Here is an 18885-nt window from a genome sequence, read left to right on the forward strand (position 1 = left end):
TTTCCTTATAGTATGCATGCATTTATTAGGGAATCTTGCAGTGAACTAATTTCAGTACAAAACACTTTCCACAAGAATCATTACATTTATCGAACACTAACAGCATTTTCAAAGATTTGTTTAAACATTTCTTCCAAAAATTGCAAATATGTAATAAGATTGCTGATTCTAAGGTAGAACTAATCTTCTTTTTTGTGTGTAGGTGCTGTGAATGTAGTATTTAGTTCCCAAAGCTTCACACATTATATAAGGAAATAACGGACCTTCCCACATGACGGCTAATCCAATCAAAGTATCTGGCTACTTTTGTGTAAACTCCAGGATATCCTTGAACTCCACAGTTTTCACCCCAACTCACAATACCCCACACGTATGCCCTATTATTTGAATCCAGACAGACCAAGGGTCCTCCTGAGTCACCTTTACAGGAATCTATGGAACCATCAAAGGTACCTGAGACAAAAGAGAGGAAAAACACCAAGGCAAATTTGTTATATACATGTTTTTCCTATTGTGAAGACTGCAGAACTTATTTTCTAAAATCACAGATGGCCAAATTCTCGTCATTACACTAGTATAACCTTCACTCAGTTACTAGACAGTAATTGAAGTTTTATACCAGAGTATCAGAGCAGAATTCAGTCCATTGTATTTTATATTGTTTCAAAAGTAATCTATAGAAAGTGAACCAAAATAAGCACCAAACATCCTTTTTAAGTGAGTACAGTGGTTCTGAAAAATAGATCAAGTATGAAGAATGTGAAAATACAATAATGCAGCACCATTGCCGCAGTACTAGAGCATTACCTAGGACTTTAGCTGTTCTCTTAATAAGAGGTCATCTCTATGCCTATCAAAATGTGGCCTCTCTTCTGAATTTTCCCAAAAAGTGTCAGCTGTTGCTGATGGTGGTGGTGTGTTTTGTGATGTGGACAGTGGAGTGTGATGGCCAGCCACACAGTGCTTGATTATGCAACCCTTACTCATGCTGGTGGGTACATACTCTCTCAAGTAGCAGTCCTCCGTTCCAAAACCATATTGAAGGTTTGTGTTTGCTGTGGGGAGAGAAAGCTTCCCCTTTTCTTCTTGATGTCTAGGAAGTTGATAAGTTCTCTAAAAATTCACCTTTGATTAATATCTTAGGCTTTTAGACTGCTGCCCATTGCTGCAACAGGTGATTGCCTTCCACATAAAAGTACAATCAGTTGAAAAGTATGGCAGACCTAGGAGATAACATGCGTCCCACAGGACCCAATACTTTGCAGGCATCAGACTCAATTCTCTCACATCTTAATTAGACCACTTTTCACTATTTTTTTTTTAAGCATTGCCTTTGCTTACTTGAATTAAAGGAGGGACAGAACCATCTGTCATATTAATTGGCTACATATTAAGTTTAAGAAAGCTTGTGGCAATTCTTCTAGTAGCTTGAAGTTAAAATTTTGAATTCAAGGCTCTAAACTTCAGCTTTTGGAACGGTAGCCTAGAGTGCTAATGCTTTCTGACCATGTTTGATCATTTCTTCTTTTAAAAAGTTGGTAACATCTTCCAGGGGACAAAGAATGTTGGATCAGGTCATTTCCACCCATCAAAGTGCTTAAGCATGCAAATAGTTAAATTAAATTCAATGGGAATACTCATGTGCTTTAAGTTATACATGCACTTAAATACCTTTCTGAATCCGGGCCAAAGACAGTAAAGGCCAGATTTTCAATTGACAGTAGCCCACTTGTGCACATAAAATCTCTCACAAAATTGCTGAAATTTGCATGCATAATCACAGTAATTGCATGTCGTCATGATATCTGCATTTACAAACATGGCTGTGTAGTTGTACATGCAAGTTGGTACTAAAAGTCTGCATCACTTTACAGCAGATCTAGTAAGAGCATTTTGGCTCCTTACCACTTTGCTAAGAGCTTCACTGTGGTACCTAGTTTACTGTACTTCAGGGTTATAAGATAGCACTGTGTGGTAGGACTTCAGATATTCAGGGAGGTGGGCTTGATGAGGACACCAGAAAGAAATAACAGTGATGAATTACTTGCCTGCACATTCCATTTCGTTAAAAAAACGCTCTTTATAGATATCTGAACAGTTTGGAAATAAATTAATGTTGCCCCATCGAAGAACAAATTGTTTGGTAAAACCTAAAAAAGAAAAGAATAGAACCTTTGAATTTGAAATACATTTTAGATACATTGTCATAAATCAAAAGTTTCATACTTGTTTTCCTGACTTAATATAACCTATTCTGTTATATACAATACATAATTTAAATGCATGCATACTTTCTCCATGTAGGTAGTGCAAGCACATCAGCCAGATAAAAGCAGTTCTATTTAACTACAGAATCACACACAGCAGTTACATTTTCTAACACATTTTTAGCTAATCCCAGTTCTTGACCCCCTAGTTTGTTTCCTCATTTTCTGTCGGTGCTTACAATTTATAGACTACACTATATGACAAACAGTGGTGGAATGCCTTTTGTATTTTCTGTGAGGAGGAGAATGTTAATCTAGGCAATCTCATTTAAGGGAGGACATTATCTATATCTGGGAATATCAGAATCCTTAAAGAACTAAATCCAGGCCACACTCAAGACTTACTTTTGTTCAATTTCAGTCTGACGCTTTAGGGGCCTCTAGATAAAAATGTCATGTTTCCCATTCTAGCTCTTCATCTTGGCTTCCTAAATGGACCAGCATCATAAATCCTCACAATCTTGTTCAGAGTAAACAACTCTTGTGATAGCTTGCAGTATTTTCAATGTTTCAATTATTTTTTCTTTCCTCCGCCCATCTTTCCTATCTTTATTTCCCCTCCCTCTTGATCTCTCTTACGTTGTCCTTTTTCTTTTCTTTCTTTTCACAAGAGGAGGGCTACCAGATGACTGAGTCACATCCTATCTTGTGGACAAACTATACTTTTTTGTCCCTCAACAACATTTGATAGAGCGTAGTCTCTTTTGTACCATTTTAATCACAGGCCACTTGCGATCAAAATGGAAATTGGTTTTCTAAGTGGAGTGTCACAAGAGGGTAATATAATTGTAGCCGTTGTAAATGTAGCTTCCATGCCAGCCTTTTAATTCACCATATGCTATTAATCCACTGCTGTAATTCGAGAGGGAAATGATCGCCTCTTTGGCAAAAGGAGAGCTCATTAAAAATGTCCAGTGTTTTTACACTCCTTGGAGGACTGGAGCACAGGGCTGCACCTTTGTGTGGCTGAGGTCCAAGAAGAGAAGAGTGATAAAGAAAAATAGGCGGATGCGAACTTTTCAGGTTCCTTCCCTGTGACACACGTCCAGGCCTTTACCCCATGCAGATTGGCAAATAAGTGATCAAAATACACCATTCATCTGTGCAAATCAGTCAAGATGCAGAGTTTTACTTACTATTTCCTTTAATCCTGCCCCTCTCCCATCACTGCAGTACCTGGCTGCCCAGCCTGGCTCTCCTTACCACCATATTTTTTGCCCTCTTTCTCTTTCCCCTCTGTCCCATTCAGCTTTGCTCTCCCTTTATGTAATTCCCCCCTTCACACCAACAATAATATCCTCCTCTTCACTTCAACCTTGAGTGCCTTCCTCACTCCAGACCAATTGTAAAGTTATGTTTTTGTGTTATAAATAAAACAAATATACGACAAATAGACATTTAACTAACATGACTTAGTTGATCACTTTACATGTATGTTGTATTCCTTCCCCACCTCTCTCCATATGTTTTTGTTTTGTTTCTTTTTAAAATTTATTTAGATTGTAAACTCTTTGGGACAAGGACTGTGTCTTCCTACCATTTTGTACAGTGCTTAGCACAGTGAGGTTCTGATCCAGACTTGAGCCTTTGGACACTACCATAATATAAATAATTCATTATAAACTAAAAATCAAATACCGTCTGCTAGTCCCCAGCCGGAAACCTTGCATTGATGTCCAGATCTAAACAGATATTCTGACCAAGGAACACAGGCAGGTGTGCTGTATGCCAGTGAGCATGGTTTTCCTTTCTCATTAGTTTTCATCTCCAACAAAGCAATGTCATTCAGATAGTTTGAGGCATTATAGTTTTCATGGATTATCACTTGGTTTACTCTAAAAGTATCTATCTCTTTATTATAGAGGATTGTATCTAATATTCCGGTCCATATCCGATACTGATGAACTCGACTTTTTCTGTAAAAGAAATGTCAGTTATATTTTGTTAATAAATACAAGCACAGATGTAAATTCTGGCTTGCAGTAAGTGTTATTCCATTTAGCAATTCATCAACATTTCTGTAGAACAATAATTAATACTACACATATTAAGTATTACTACTCCTCTGCTCAGGGCTTTCTGAACTGTATCAGATGTGGAGACAGATGCCACTTATTGTATAGTGATGTATCTGACATGGAAAAATAATTTAATAGGCCAAAATATATTGTTACCACTGCCTAAAGAGGAACACTAGGAGGATCATGCTTCTCTGGTTGTGCCCCAGTACATAGAAGTACTGTGGTATAGTCTCCTCTCTCCTCACCCCACTCTGGTGCGGGTATGCCCAGACCACTCCCTGGGCCAGAGTGGAGAGGATGTTGGGACCATCACTTCCTTCTTCCCATTCATCTGTGCACCCTTTGGGGAAAAGTACACTCCCAAGGGGCACACACAGGGAATAGTTCCTGTTCCCCTCCCCCTCCCCCCAAGGACAGTGAAAGATTACAACCTGCCCTTTAATGCATGCTCTGCATTTGACACGGGCAACAGGGACTTTTTCAGTTACTACTCCAACCCCAAACATCCTGCCTTCTCTAATTCTTCTGCAGTAGGTTCTGTTTTCCTGCATCACCTATGCATTGTGTAACTTAAGATTTCATGTAAAATGTAGGAGAGACACAAAAGTTGTCTTCATTCATTTATACATGTTATGGTCATTGAGTCCATGGGAGTTCTGCCATATGGTTTCAGTGAGAGCAGGGTCAGACCAATGACCCAAGAAACACCACCAATCACATCAAGCAACTGCATAGACCTCCTTATCTTTTCATCTTCTAGGTATAAATGTACATCAACAGTGACACTTCTTTATCAGTAAACAACATCTTAAACAAATAAAATATGTATCTAGGCTGAACAAATTAAATGAACAAGTGGATTAAAAAATATATATGGATGAATTTTAGACTTGGTACTCATGCAGCACCACTAAAGCCTTCTTGCAAACTCTGATATTCTAATCCACAACCTGCCAGTTAAATTAAATGGTGACAAAATAAAGCTCACATTTGCTCTATGTTGTTTTTCCACATGTAGGGGAAAGGAAAGGGAGAGTTTTGACTCAAGGAATTTCCTGTTCATTTTTTCAGTCAGGTGTATGTGCAGGCTTTTGTTTTCCCCTCCCCCAATTCTCCCCACACCTCTGTGGAACAGATAGGAAATTCAGCTCCCAAAAGAGCAGGTCGCCTGAGGAGGTGTCCCACAGTAGATCATAATCCCTGTCATACCTCCCCTACTGATTTCCCTCCCCTCCACTGGCTATGTACTAATGCTGCTTCAAGCAGTTGAGCTGCAGTAATCATATATTGGATTCCTGGGGTGAGAGTCTGTGCTGCGCTTCAGAGGTGCAGCATTGAACTTGTAGCCCAGGGAGAGTGAGGGATTATGGGGCTTTAAGACTAGAGGGAGCTGGAAACAAAGCCACTTGGGCTGCAGGCCCTTGACTATGCAGTTCCCTTCCTCAGGAATAGCAGACCTAACAACACCACCTTCAGGACAAATTGCAAGATCCATCCTTTTGCCATAGCTTTTCCATAACACATAAAGAGAAAAAGCACTCAAATCCTCTCCACTGTCTGCCTTTGGAAGAGGGGAAAGAAGAGTAAATTTAGGAGAATCTGGAGGCTGCTCTACTTGCATGAAAACCATGCAGGAGCAGGCAGAATAGCCTTAAGATTTTCTTTAACTCACACGTGGCTCATCTTCCTCCTGAAAAGGAGAAGAGAATTCAGCTTTATAAGAAGACTCCTGATTATAGAATTATGTAATTTTGATACCATAGTGCTGTTCGCTGTCTAAATGCCTAGATAGACAGTATTAAAAAGCAGGAAAGGCTTTTCAGACATTAAGAAGGACCCCATCTGGAAATCTTTTATGGTAGAATCAGTGAACATGCTGAGGGGCTGAGAGAGCTAGAGGGAGTCTGATGTGATGATATTGACCGGGCTGAATCTACCCGACAATGACACTAAGAATTGAGGAGCGGAGCACGGATATTGGTGTGCAGACTCTCTCCTGGGTTTTTGGTGTGTTTCATTATAATAATTTTTGGTTTGCTGACTTGTGCGACTCGATGTATTTTTTCCTCTATGCAATTGAGTCAGCAAAAAAGCTGATGAGAAGTACCAGAGCCTATAACATGTTTTCTGTACTTTGCAAGAAGCAAATTGTTTTCAGAATGGTTTTTACCTGACACAATGTGCAGCAGTCAGAATCCAACAGCCACCGATATAAATTCCTCCACAGTTCACTGTACCACTACCCTCCCTAATTGCCACTTGCCAAGGGAATTCACCCTATAAAACAAATCTGCATGGTTCATGTGATAGGATCTGACCCTATATGATCAAATATAATATGTGACTGTATCATTAGGCACTTTACTCAAGTTTTAATTCTGCTTTGACAGGATATCTTTCTAGCTACAGTATTTTGCTAAATTATTTGCTCCAGTTTTTGCTGGTGTACCTTCACTACACCACCCACTCTGCAGTGCTGCATTACGTAACTCCAACGTACAGTTTGCATCTCTTTAAAATGGTGCAGTAAAAAACACATGCAGTTGTTCAAAATACTACTAGTAGTTTTACAGCTAGTATCTTTATTCTCTTATCTTAAAAAAAGGGGAATTAAATGCAAAAATTTCGGTTAAGAGTGCATATTGGAGCCAATCCTGTGACACACACTCAACTTCCTTTGAAGAAATAAACTTTCTATTCAAGCCTTAACTATTGCTTTTCCTGACATCTTTGGGTAAGTCTACACTTCAAGCTGGGGGTGTGTTTCTCAGCTCAAGGAGACATACTCACACTAGCTCTGATCATGCTAGTGTGCTAAAAATAGCATGCATTTGCAGTGGCGCGATGGGCTAGCCACCCTGAGTACGTGCTTGTGTGAGACCAGAGGAATGTACTTGAGTGGCTCGCGCTGGTCCAGCTGCATTCTATTTTTAGTAGATCTGTCAAGCGATTAAAAAAATTAATCGTGATATTAAACAACAATAGAATACCATTTATTTTAAATATTTTTGGATGTTTACTACATTTTCAAATATATTAATTTCAGTTACAACTTAGAATACAAAGTGTACAGTGCTCACTTTATATTTATTTTTATTACAGATATTTGAACTGTACAAAACAAAATTATTTTTCAATTCACCTCATACAAATACTGTAGTGCAATCTCTTTATCATGAAAGTTGAACTTACAAATGTAGAATTATGTACAAAAAAGCCTGCACTCAAAAATAAAACAATGTAAAATTTTAGAGCCTACAAGTCCACTCAGTCCTACTTCTTGGTCAGTCAATCACTCAGACAAACAAGGTTGGTTACAATTTGTAGGCGATAATGCTGCCTGCTTCTTGTTTACAATGTCACCTGAAAGTGAGAACAGACGTTGGCATGGCACTTCTGTAGCCGGTGTTTTTTGTTTGTTTGTTTGGTTGTTGTTTTTAAAAGGCATGATTCGCTTTTATTTCAAATCAACTGATCAGCGCCTCCTAGAAATCACTGTTACAAGCATGCGCCCTGCTACGGGTGGGGGGGAAGAGACGGGATGGTTTGTGTTACTGATTTCTTTTTATTTCTTTTTTTCCAAATTGCAGACGCGACGAGCTGATGAGGAACTAAACTGTTTAGCACCCAGGGAGCCCAGCAGAAAGAAACAGCCCAGACGATCAGCTCAGCTTGGGAAGGCCAGCAAGCTACAGACTCTCCTTGTGATCTCTGATTTCCTCCGCGGTGGCTTTCTCCTTCCCCTCTGGCTTGGCCTCTCTTGCGTCCGGGACTCCAGTGGGGTCACTGTTCTTCTCTTTCTCCCCTTTGGGGGGGCCTGGGCTTCTGTTACTCTCCCTCCTTGGGGGCTTCTTTGTTCTCTACTTTCTTCTCCCCTTCCTGGCCCTCCTCCTCTTTGGCGCGTTTAGAGGAGTCCTCCAAGGCATCTTCCAGTGTTGCAAGGTATTTACAAGTGCCATGTGAATGCCTGTTCTCACTTTCAGGTGACATTGTAAATAAGAAGCAGGCCGCGGTATCTCCCGTCAATGTAAAGAAACTTGTTTGTCTTAGCAGTTGGCAGAATAAGACGTAGGACTGAGTGGACTTGTAGGCTCTAAAGTTTTGCACTGTTTTGGTTTTGAGTGCAGTTATGTAACCAAAAAAAAAAAAATCTGCATTTGTAAGCTACTCTTTCATGATAAAGAGATTGCACTTCAGTACTTTTATGAGGTGAATTGAAAAATACTATTTCTTTTGTTTATCATTTTTACAGTGCATATATTTGTAATAAAAAATAATATAAAGTGAGCACCGTGCACTTTGTATTCTATGTTGTAATTGAAATCAATATTGAAAATGTAGAAAAACATCCAAAAATATTTAACACATTTCAATTAGTATTCTATTGTTGTAAGTGCGATTAATCGCAATCAATTTTTTTAGTTAATCACATGAGTTAACTGCAATTAATTAACAGCTCTAATTTTTAGCATACTAACTCAATCAGAATAGCAGGGCTATGTCTCCTTAAACTGGGAATCAGCTTGAAGTGTAGACTTACCCCTTCTGTTCAAAATTGCAATCTTACACACTGATTAGGTTTCTGCATTTATTATGCTTTAAGACAATACTTCCATTGGTACATCAAGGTGGTGAAAAGCTAAAGACAACAATGCCCATATACAACTTTTATCAGACTAGGTCACTTTTGTTGTACCTTTCTAGCAGTGTTTCCTCCTATGATTCGCTTCCGTCGAGTTACTGGGTGGCTTGTAATACCACACTTTAACTGAGGCAACAAGGTCTTTAATGTTTTCCTTTCTTTAACAAGGAAAGAGCATGTCATTTAAGGAACACATTAATTTTCATCAAAATGAGATTTTTTTCTAAAATAATTTTATTTCTATGGCCATTCAGGGCAAGATTCACATAGGGACTTAGGCACCTACCACCAAGTGGAATTCACAGCCTGCAGTTAGGTGCCTAGTATACAATGCACAGGGAGAATTAGGCACCCAAGAATGGAATCCACAAAAGCCAGCAAGCTGAGTGGGGGAGGTGGGGTTCGGGCTGCCTACACCAGCCATTAGGACAGTGGTGCCCAAACTTTTCCTGTCGCACCCCTGATTACCAGTAATGGAATCTGTCTGCATGCTCCCCCCACCATTACTGCACAGTTGGCTCAGCAGAGGAGCTTGGGCTAAAGGTGGAGCTGGGGGCTGAACTGGGACTAGAGAGGGAATGAGGACAGAACTGGCCTGGGGGTGGAGTGGAGCTGCGGCCCAGAGAGGTGCTGCGGCCCGGCCCAGAGCTGGGCGGCTCTCCCTCCCCACCCCCATGGGGACTGACCCAGGCCCTGCCGTGAGCCCCCCTCAACATTCGTCCTTGCCCCCCTACAGGGGCGTTCCCCACAGTTTGTGGACCACTGCATTAGGAAGTTCCAGGAGAGGGGTGTGGCCGGAGCTCCACCCCTCAAAGGGAGCTAGGGATCCAAATCCAGATCACAAGGAGGCACCAATCTGTGCTTGGGAATCACAGGTGTGAACACTCTCCTGAAGTTAGACACCAAAGCTGGTTCTTGCAGGAGGAGGTATTGGTGGCTGTGATCTGGTGCACAAGTTGCAATGCTGCTCAAATTTGGACCAGCTTCCCTTCCGTCATGATGGAGGGGAGGCCAGGCCAAACTTGAATGGTGGTGTGATGCAACCCTGTGTGCCAGGTCACAACGCCACTCACTCAAGAGTGATTTTTTTTCTTTTCAATTTGTGTGCAAATCTGCACTGGCAAAAAAACCAACCAAACAAAAAAATAAAACAACCCACAACAACTCCCCCCGACATCCCCACTAATTTGGGCCCTAGGAATGTTAGGTGGCAGCTGAGTTGGGGTTTTGTGAATCCCAATGAACGTTGGACCTAGGTGCCTAACTGCTAGTGAATCTGGCCCACAATTACCTCAGCAATTGTAGGAATTCAACACAGTAGAAACTGGAGACTGATTTAAATTCTTGTTGAAAATATGACATCTGTGAGATACTCTGCATGCTGGGTTCAGGACAAGAATAACAAAGAATCCAGGGCCACAATTTCTTATTGCTCTTTTTTGTTTTTAAAATCTTGTATAGCTTAGATCAGTGGTTTTCAATCTTTTTTTCTGGCAACCCAGTTGAAGAAAATTGTTGATGCCCGTGACTCAACAGAGCTGGGGCAGAGGGGTTTGGGATTTGGGAGGGGCTCAGGGCTGGGGAAGAGGGTTGGGGTGCAGGGGTGAGGGCTGCGGGGTGGGGCTGGGAATGAGGGGTTTGGGGTGCAGAACGGGGCTCCAGGTTGGGGGGGGGGCTCTGAGTAGGGGATTGGGGCGCAGGCTTACCTTGGGCGGCTCCTGGTCAGGGGCACAGCGGGGGTGCTAAGACAGGCTTCCTGCCTGTCCTGGCACCGTGGACCATGCTGCACCCTGGAAGCGGCCAGCAGCAAGTCCGGCTCCTAGGCAGAGGCGCACAAGCGGCTCCACGTGGCTCTTGCCTGCAGGCACTGTCCCGTCCCCCCAGCTCCCATTGGCCGGGAACTGGGGCGCAGCGCCGTGTCAGCTCAGGTAGGGACTAGCCTGCCTTAGCTGGACAGCACCACTATCAGGGCTTTTAACGGCCCGGTTGGCAGTGCTGACCAGAACTGCCGAGACCCAGTGCCTTACATTCCGTGATCCAGTACTGGGTCATGACCCACAGTTTGAAAACCACTGGCTTAGATAAACAATGTAAATGCTCAGTTGAAAAATGCCTGATTGCTTTGGAAAGTTCACCCTGTGACATGGTATCCACCTACACTGGAGTTTTAATGAAACTTACCTTCATCCATATTAGAATTTGGGACGAAGTCATGTTGTTCTATAGTAAATTAATGAAATATTAGTACCCAAATATTTACAAACATTTCAAGTTACACTAGCACTTAAACATATGTTTTTGTGTCAAAATAATGGTAGCATGTTATTTTCCTTAAAAAACAACAACACATATTTCATCCCAGTTCCCAGTAGATGTTGCTGTATATCACAAAATCACTACGTAACATGACGCTCTTTGGCCGTCTCTCCGTAAGTGATCCCCAAATAACAAGTGATCCAATTAATAAATATACACCCCATTATTCAAGATTAGAGGGGTATTTTGCATCTAAACTACTACATGCTGTCACTTTCCTCCCTTTCTTTCTTGTTTCACTTGAGTAATATCATCTGGTTCTCCTCCACTATGAGGCCCCCAGAAGTCTTCGTTCTCTGACACCCATCTCAGGAAGTTTTGTGGAGCTCAAAGGAAGGCATGCAGCAGGGTTATTTTATATTTCGATGGTGCGGTCGTGTGTGAAATGCTTCCTTTAGCCTGCTTAATAGAGGTAATTTGACACATATGAAGTTCCTTTACTGGACTTGATCCTCCAAGTTTTATTCAAACAAAACATCTACTGAAATCATTATTGATTTTGCCTAAATAAGGGCTGAAATGAAAGTGCTTTCATTGTTGGTCCTATACCATAATAGCAGAAATGCTGCAGGTCAAGATTAAATGGTTAGTTGATATGGAGATCTTTGCACAGTCTATAGTTAAATATATAAAAATAAAAAGACTTCAAAATATTTTGATCTTGCATTTTAACCTTTGCATATGAACACTCTGTGAATAAAATACAAAAACATCAATATACACCAAATTCTCTCTCTCTCTCTCACAGACACACATATGCAAATACTCCCCACGCTTGTACAGCATTGAGTAGGGAAATATTTATTATACTGCAGTGATTGAAATGACTATAAATATACATACAATAATAGAAGATAAAAATATTTGCCTGCAATGTCTGACTTTGTCTTTTGCTCATGTAAGGCTAAAACACAAAAACATCAGTACAGTTTGAACACGCTGGTTTGCTGTACATTGTTCCGGTGAGAGAGTTTCCAACTCTACCCTTTGCTGATTTTGCAGAAAGCAGTCATTAACTAGATGTTTGGACAGCATTGGAAAAGTCTACTTGCCTTCGCCAAATAATTTATTTATTTGATGGATGAATAAAATACTGTTAATTTCTTTATCATCCTCATAGATAGGTGAATATGTTTTATGCCTCCGCTACTACATTTTGTTGGTGATTTTCCAAGGTTGTATTAGATATGATTGCTGGGAAAAATGCCCGGATTATATGAATCAAGAGTCTTTTTGTTTTTATTTAGAAGAAATATAGTCTTTTCAGAATATGCTATGCATAACCTGAATGTGAAGCTTCGGCCTGATTAGACTATTTCACTACAACAAAACCCACAGCCAAGCAAAAGACGGGTAAAGATGAGTCAGTGGACAAGACACTGTAGAACAGTTTATCAATCCAAAATGCAATTAAAGATAGGAATGTTTGGACAAATTCTACACAAATAAAATACATAAATGTAGGATTAATAGCTAGAAGGATGTGCTCCCCATTTTCTACTCCTTCAAGTTCAAGCTTCTTATCATCCAAGCACTTAGGTTCTGTCCTTTCCGCTTATTCTCTCTTATCTCTTATTTGTCGTTTACCAATTGCACCATCTGCTCTGACTGCTAATCTGTCCTGTTCTCCTAAAACCTTATTTATGCTGACCCTTACATTTGAAACACCCTCCCTCAACAAATCGGTAAAGACATAATTATCTCCTTTAAATCATTCCTAAAGGCCTACTTCTATTGCAGTTTACTAGAAATCAGCTAGCTAATAATGGCCAGATCACAGGCAAAACGCCCTTCCCCAAACCCCAATGCTTTAAACAATTTGGCACCATCAAGTTATGCATACAGCTACTCTGTGTAACCACATAAACTTCTCCCCGTTACCCTCATCCTATATCCCTCTTCCTTGTTGTCTGTCACACTCACTTCTCTTAACAATGTGTCTGTAAACCAGTGATCTCCAACCTTTTTATGCCCAAGATCACTTTTTGAATTTAAGGGCAACCCAAGATGTGCCCTGTCCCGCTCACTCCATCCCCCTGCCTCTGCCCCCACCATCACTCACTTTCATCGGGCTGGGGTAGGGGATTGAGTTTCGGGAGGGGGTTCAGGCTCTGGGCTGGGGGATCAGGGCTGGAGTTTGGAGTGTAGAAGGGGGTTTGGGTTGCAGGAGAGGGTATGGGGTGCTGGCTCTGGGAGGGAGCTCAGGGCTGGGGCTTGGGGTGTAGAAGGGGGCTTGGGGTGCAGGAAGGGGTTTGGAGTGCTGGCTCTGGGAGGGGGCTCAAGGCTGGGGCTTGGGGTGCAAGAGGGGGTTTGGAGTGCTGGCTCCGGGAGGGGGCTCAGGGCTCGGGGTTGGGGTGCGACCTCCCGCCAGGCAGCACTTACCTCTGGCGGCTCCCGGTCGGCGGTGTAGTGTGGCTGCCGCTAAGGCAAGCTCCCTGCCTACCCCGGCTCAATGCCGCCCCTGGAAGGGGCCAACACCCCCCTGCGGGGAGCAGGGGGCACATGGCTCCACACACTGCCCCTCTCTGCAAGCACCACTCCTGCAGCTCCCATTGGCCACAGCTCTCCATTCCCAGCCAATGGGAGCTGCACGGGGCAGTGCTTGCAGGCAGGAGCAGTGAGAGGCAGGAGAGCCCGCCCCCAGGGCCGTGCTGGCTACTTCCGGGAGCGGCGTGGAGCCAGGGCAGGCAGGGAGCCTGCCTTAGCAGCAGCCCTGCTCCACTGCCGGAGACTGCAATCGACTGGGAGATCCTCTAGGATCAATCGGGAGATCACGACCTACCAGTTGGTGACCACTGCTGTAAACTCTTCAGATGTGTTTTCTTATGTGTTTGTACAGTACCTAGGACAATGGGATACCCATTCCTCTGTGGGAACCACAATAGTACCAGTAATAACTATGGCTCAGATTCTCAAAGGCATTCAGGCACCAAATTCCCATTGGTTTCCATGAAGACAGGTGCCCAAATACCTTTGTGGATCTAGCTTTCTGATATAAACTGAATTTGACTCCCTTTCACCACCTGTTAAACAAAACTAGCATAACTGGTCTGAAATTTCTCATGGATGGTCCTCCATCAGAAGAGAATTTAGGGAAAGTTCATCCCATGACATGGCAACCAGGTAGGAAGTGGAACTTTAATCAATCTTACCTCCATCCATACTGGAAGTTGAGATGTCTTTTTGTTCTGTAATAAAATAATGTAATATTAGTTTAATGTTTATAAACATTTTAAATTACACTATCACTTAAACATGTTTGTGTTAAAAAGGTAGGTTTTTAAAAAATGAAAATATATTGTTCCACACATTATTAGAAATACTCTTTCATCCCAGTTCTTTGTAGATATTTCTCTAAATTTTAAAATCTCTACATAATATGGCTCTCTTTGGCTTTCTCTGCTTAAAAGTAGCATGCAAATAACAAGTGGTCTAATTCGTATGTACATGCTAAATAGACAATTAATCAAGATTAGAGGGGTATTCTGCATCTAAACAATTGCATACTGATATTTTCCTCCCTTTCTTTTTGGTTTCCTTCAAGTAATATCCTCCTCCACTCTGAATCCCTCAAAATTTATCATTCCGTGACACCCATCTCAGGAAGCTTTGTGGCACTCAAAGGAGCAGTATGTGGCAAGGTTATTTTAAATTGTGTACATTGACGAGTTCATCTACCGAGGCTGCAATCAGAGTTCAAACAGTCAGAGCAAAATGAATGTTCTTCGATGAATAAGGCTTGCTGCCTCCTGTGTGACGTCCATGTCTTGCTAATGGATGCAAAAATGTCTTTGTGCTAAGACAAAGTTCCGGATCTATCAAACTTGTGTACTACCTATATTGCTATACAGATCAAAAGCCCAGACTCTCATGCAGGTAGACTTGGAGTGGCTAGAGGCAATCTATATGTGCTGTCAGTGCTAAATCCTGAGCATAAAGTGGTTTGTCTTTGTGTGAAATGCCATAATCTCATAGCGATCTGGCCTTCCTTCAATTGCTCATTATATTTGAAAAGCTGCGTTGCATACACTTTGGCAATGTCTCCAGGATGGACAAAAAAAACCCCAGCATACCATGCTCTCAAACTCTCCATTGACACACAAAAGGGGGCGTGCTCTGACCTTACCTCATGCTGTCTGCGGGACCATCCCAGAGATTATTGGATTTGCGGGATTGAGCCAGATCTGGGAACTTCCCGATGCCTGGTGTGATGCCATCAATTGTGGTCTCTCTGGCTGGCATAACAGTCCTCAGTAGACTATGTGTGTTTGATGATGATTTGAGTTCTGTGCTAAATGCCTCCTTTAGCCTGGTTTTGGGGGTATTTGGATCATAATAAAGTAAATAAAATGTTCCCTATTGGACCTTAACCTTCAGGCTTTATCCAAACAAAAGACACATTGAAATAAATAGGAATTTTGATAATTCGGACCTCCATTTGCAGGTCTTGTACCACAGTAGCAGTAGTGTTGCAGGTCACGATTAAATGCTAATTGATGTGGAGAACTTTGCACAGTGGCGGTCTATAATTAGCATACGAAAAAAAAGACTTCAAAATGTTTACCTTGAATGTTAGCATTTGAATGTGAACGACCTGGGAATAAAACACAAAAACATCAATATTTATTAAATTCTTGCTCTCCTTCTGACAAACACATGCAAATGCTTCACACTTGTACTGCATAGCACTGAGAAATATTTATTATACTAGAGTGACTGAAATGCCTGTAAATACACATACACACACAAATCTATAAATAACAGAACACCAAATATTTACCTGAAACTTTTGGCTTTTGATCACCTAGGAATAAAACACAAAAACAACAGCATAGTTTGAACACACTTCTTTGCTGTACATTGTTCGTGCAACAAAGAGTTTTCAACTCCTGCACTTTGCTGAATTTGCAGAAAGCAGGCAATAATTGTTTGGACAACCTTGGAAAAGCTTAACCTTTTTTAATTATAACCTTTGCACCTGAATGCACTGAGAATAAAACACAAAAACATCAATATATATCAAATTCTTGCTCTCCGTCTGACATACACACACAAATGCTCTCACACTTGTACTGCATTGCACTGAAAAATATTTATTATATTAGATGATGACTAACACGGCTGTTACTCTGAAACCTATTATATTAGAGTGACCGAAATGTCTGTAAATACAAACACACACACACACATGCACACACACACACAAATCTATAAATAACAGAACACCAAAATATTTACCTGGAACTTCTGGCTTTGGCTTTTGATCACCTAGAAATAAAGCACAAAAACAACAGCATAGTTTGAACACACTTCTTTGCTGTACATTGTTCCTGAAACAAAATATGCCTTAAATTTACTTTGTAAACTCTTCAGTCATGTCTTCCTATATGTTTGTACAGTGCATAGAACAATGGGATGCCCAATTTGGAAACCACTACAGTACAAATAATAACTATGGCCCAGATCCTGAAAGGTTTCAGAGTAACAGCCGTGTTAGTCTGTATTCGCAAAAAGAAAAGGAGTACTTGTGGCACCTTAGAGACTAACCAATTTATCTGAGCATGAGCTTTCGTGAGCTACAGCTCACTTCATCGGATGCATACTGTGGAAATTGCAGAAGACATTATTATATACACAGACACCATGAAACAATACCTCCTCCCACCCCACTCTCCTGCTGGTAATAGCTTATCTAAAGTGATTCTTTTTGCAGATCCTGAAAGTATTCAGGCACTTAACTCCTATTGATTTCCATGGAGATAGGTGCCCAAATACCTTTGAGGACTGATCATCTGTCCTCTTTTCCTCAACCATCTTTGTTCTTTCTTCCATGCTGCTCCTCTAACATCCTCCCTCAACGAATCTGTAAGCATACAACCTTAAATCCTTCCTAAAGCCCCGCTTCTACTGCACAGTTTACTAGAAATCAGCCAGTTTATGATGGTTGGATCACAGGCAAAACACTCTTCTCAGTACCCCAATGTTTTAAAATAATTCAGAACCATCAAGTTGTGCATATAGCTACCCTGTGTAAACACATAAACTTCTCCCTGTTACCTTCATCGTTGTTGTCTGTCAAACTTACTTGTCTTAAATTTAGATTGTAAACTCTTCACGACATCTCTTCCTTTATGTTTGCACAGTGCATAGAGCAACATACTGCCCAATTCCCTTTAGACACCACCATAGTACAAATAATAACACAGTGATTAGCTTTCTGATATAAACTATATTTTGCCTTTCTTCCTTCACCTCCTAGACAAATCAAACAAAATTTGTCTGAAGTTTCTCATGGATAGCCCTTCATCAGAAGAAAATTTGGGGAAATATTTGGAGGTAATCAGATAAGGGAGATGACCGTGTAAGGACTAGAGCAAGAGAGAGTATATCAAGCTTAAAAGAAAAAAAAATATTTTTTGAAGAGTGGGCTGGTAGCACAGACAGGCTGCATTAATATTTGGTTGGATTCCTCATGGAGCTATTGGGGTGAAATACTTCCAGTACTACCCCCTCCCCGGCCATGGATCTTTGGCACAACCAGTGGCTCTTTGCAGAATCTAGAGAAAATGGGGGGAATAGTATAATACTCCAGACGCAAATGACCTTCCCTTCCAATGAAGGTCCCCAAGGCATGTTCTGTTTCCCCAGCCCCTTAGTTGTCTTGCTTTTCCTCTTCCTCTAGAAGGAAGAGGAGAAACAGGCTGTAATGCAACAGAAACCATTAACATAACATTATTACAAATGTCTGCAAAACTTTTTGGAGAATGGTGCATTCTCTTTGTTTTGCAATCAGTTGCATATTTTAAAACGTAGGAATTCTTTATTCTCTAGTTTAAACTGACTGGAACAAAGGAGATAAATCTATGAAAGTTTAACCTCCACAGAGAGCTTGAGATTCATCCTCTCCTGCAAGGCAGTCTGCTTCCCTGTTACAGAGGTACTTATTTGGAATACACACGTCGGAGTTACAATGGAAACTCTTGCCTTTGCATTCTGTAACAAAAAGAGAACTCAGTTTGTATGGGATGGAGTCAAATGATTCACAAACCTCACCACTGTAGGAGACCTAATTTAACTTAACTACAATGCAACCACAATTATGACAAAAGTAAACTGTTCATAAATACGTAATGGAACCAGACATTGGATACACAAAGCAAAACTGATGCTACCAATGCTGTAGACTCCCCATTTTCCAACTTTAAAGCAGAGTTTCAACTTTTCAGGCTTTCATCAGTGTAGTGCTGTAGTTCTCAAATGTTTTGAGCATGACCCATTACCAGTTTTTTCCAGAACTTCTGCCCACACACAAACCGAGCCAAACACCAACCCACCTTTCAGTCTTGTTAGTGTTCTGGATGATTTCAATGGGAATTTAGTGTGCTCTACATTTCCCAAGACTAGGGCCAACATTTTCAAAAGTAGGAGCCTAAAAGTTAGCATTCTAAACCCATATTTAGGCACCTATATGATTTAGGAGCACAAGTTCTATTGACTGCAATGCTTTTGAAAATCCTACTGGGAAGTGCCTAAATATAGGATTAGGAACTGAACTTTAGGCTTGTACTGTGAAAATGTTGACCATGGCCCTTAATTACAGTCAGGCACTCCTCTATTGGGTGATACATTCCTATAAATT

General features: G+C 41.2%; 1 protein-coding gene across 3 annotated transcripts in view; it reads right to left on the bottom strand.

Annotated features, from left to right (window-relative positions):
- The window catches only part of CFI (complement factor I), a 35973-nt gene continuing 17088 nt past the window's right edge, over positions 1 to 18885 (bottom strand). For 2 of the 3 annotated variants that reach the window (XM_043545319.1, XM_027834356.3), the window contains exons 6-16: positions 18123 to 18239; positions 16485 to 16514; positions 16027 to 16050; positions 15811 to 15840; positions 14399 to 14434; positions 11112 to 11150; positions 8985 to 9088; positions 6459 to 6565; positions 3906 to 4183; positions 2049 to 2150; positions 1 to 453 (exon numbers count right to left, since the gene is read on the bottom strand). In XM_043545319.1, the coding sequence (XP_043401254.1) occupies positions 236 to 453; positions 2049 to 2150; positions 3906 to 4183; positions 6459 to 6565; positions 8985 to 9088; positions 11112 to 11150; positions 14399 to 14434; positions 15811 to 15840; positions 16027 to 16050; positions 16485 to 16514; positions 18123 to 18239 (1085 nt within the window). In that variant the 3' untranslated portion in view covers positions 1 to 235. The remainder of the gene's footprint in view (positions 454 to 2048; positions 2151 to 3905; positions 4184 to 6458; positions 6566 to 8984; positions 9089 to 11111; positions 11151 to 14398; positions 14435 to 15810; positions 15841 to 16026; positions 16051 to 16484; positions 16515 to 18122; positions 18240 to 18885) is intronic. The other variant, XM_043545318.1, reaches the window with a different exon arrangement.

Source organism: Chelonia mydas, chromosome 4 (genome assembly GCF_015237465.2).
Source record: "Chelonia mydas isolate rCheMyd1 chromosome 4, rCheMyd1.pri.v2, whole genome shotgun sequence".
Lineage (NCBI taxonomy): Eukaryota > Metazoa > Chordata > Testudines > Cheloniidae > Chelonia > Chelonia mydas.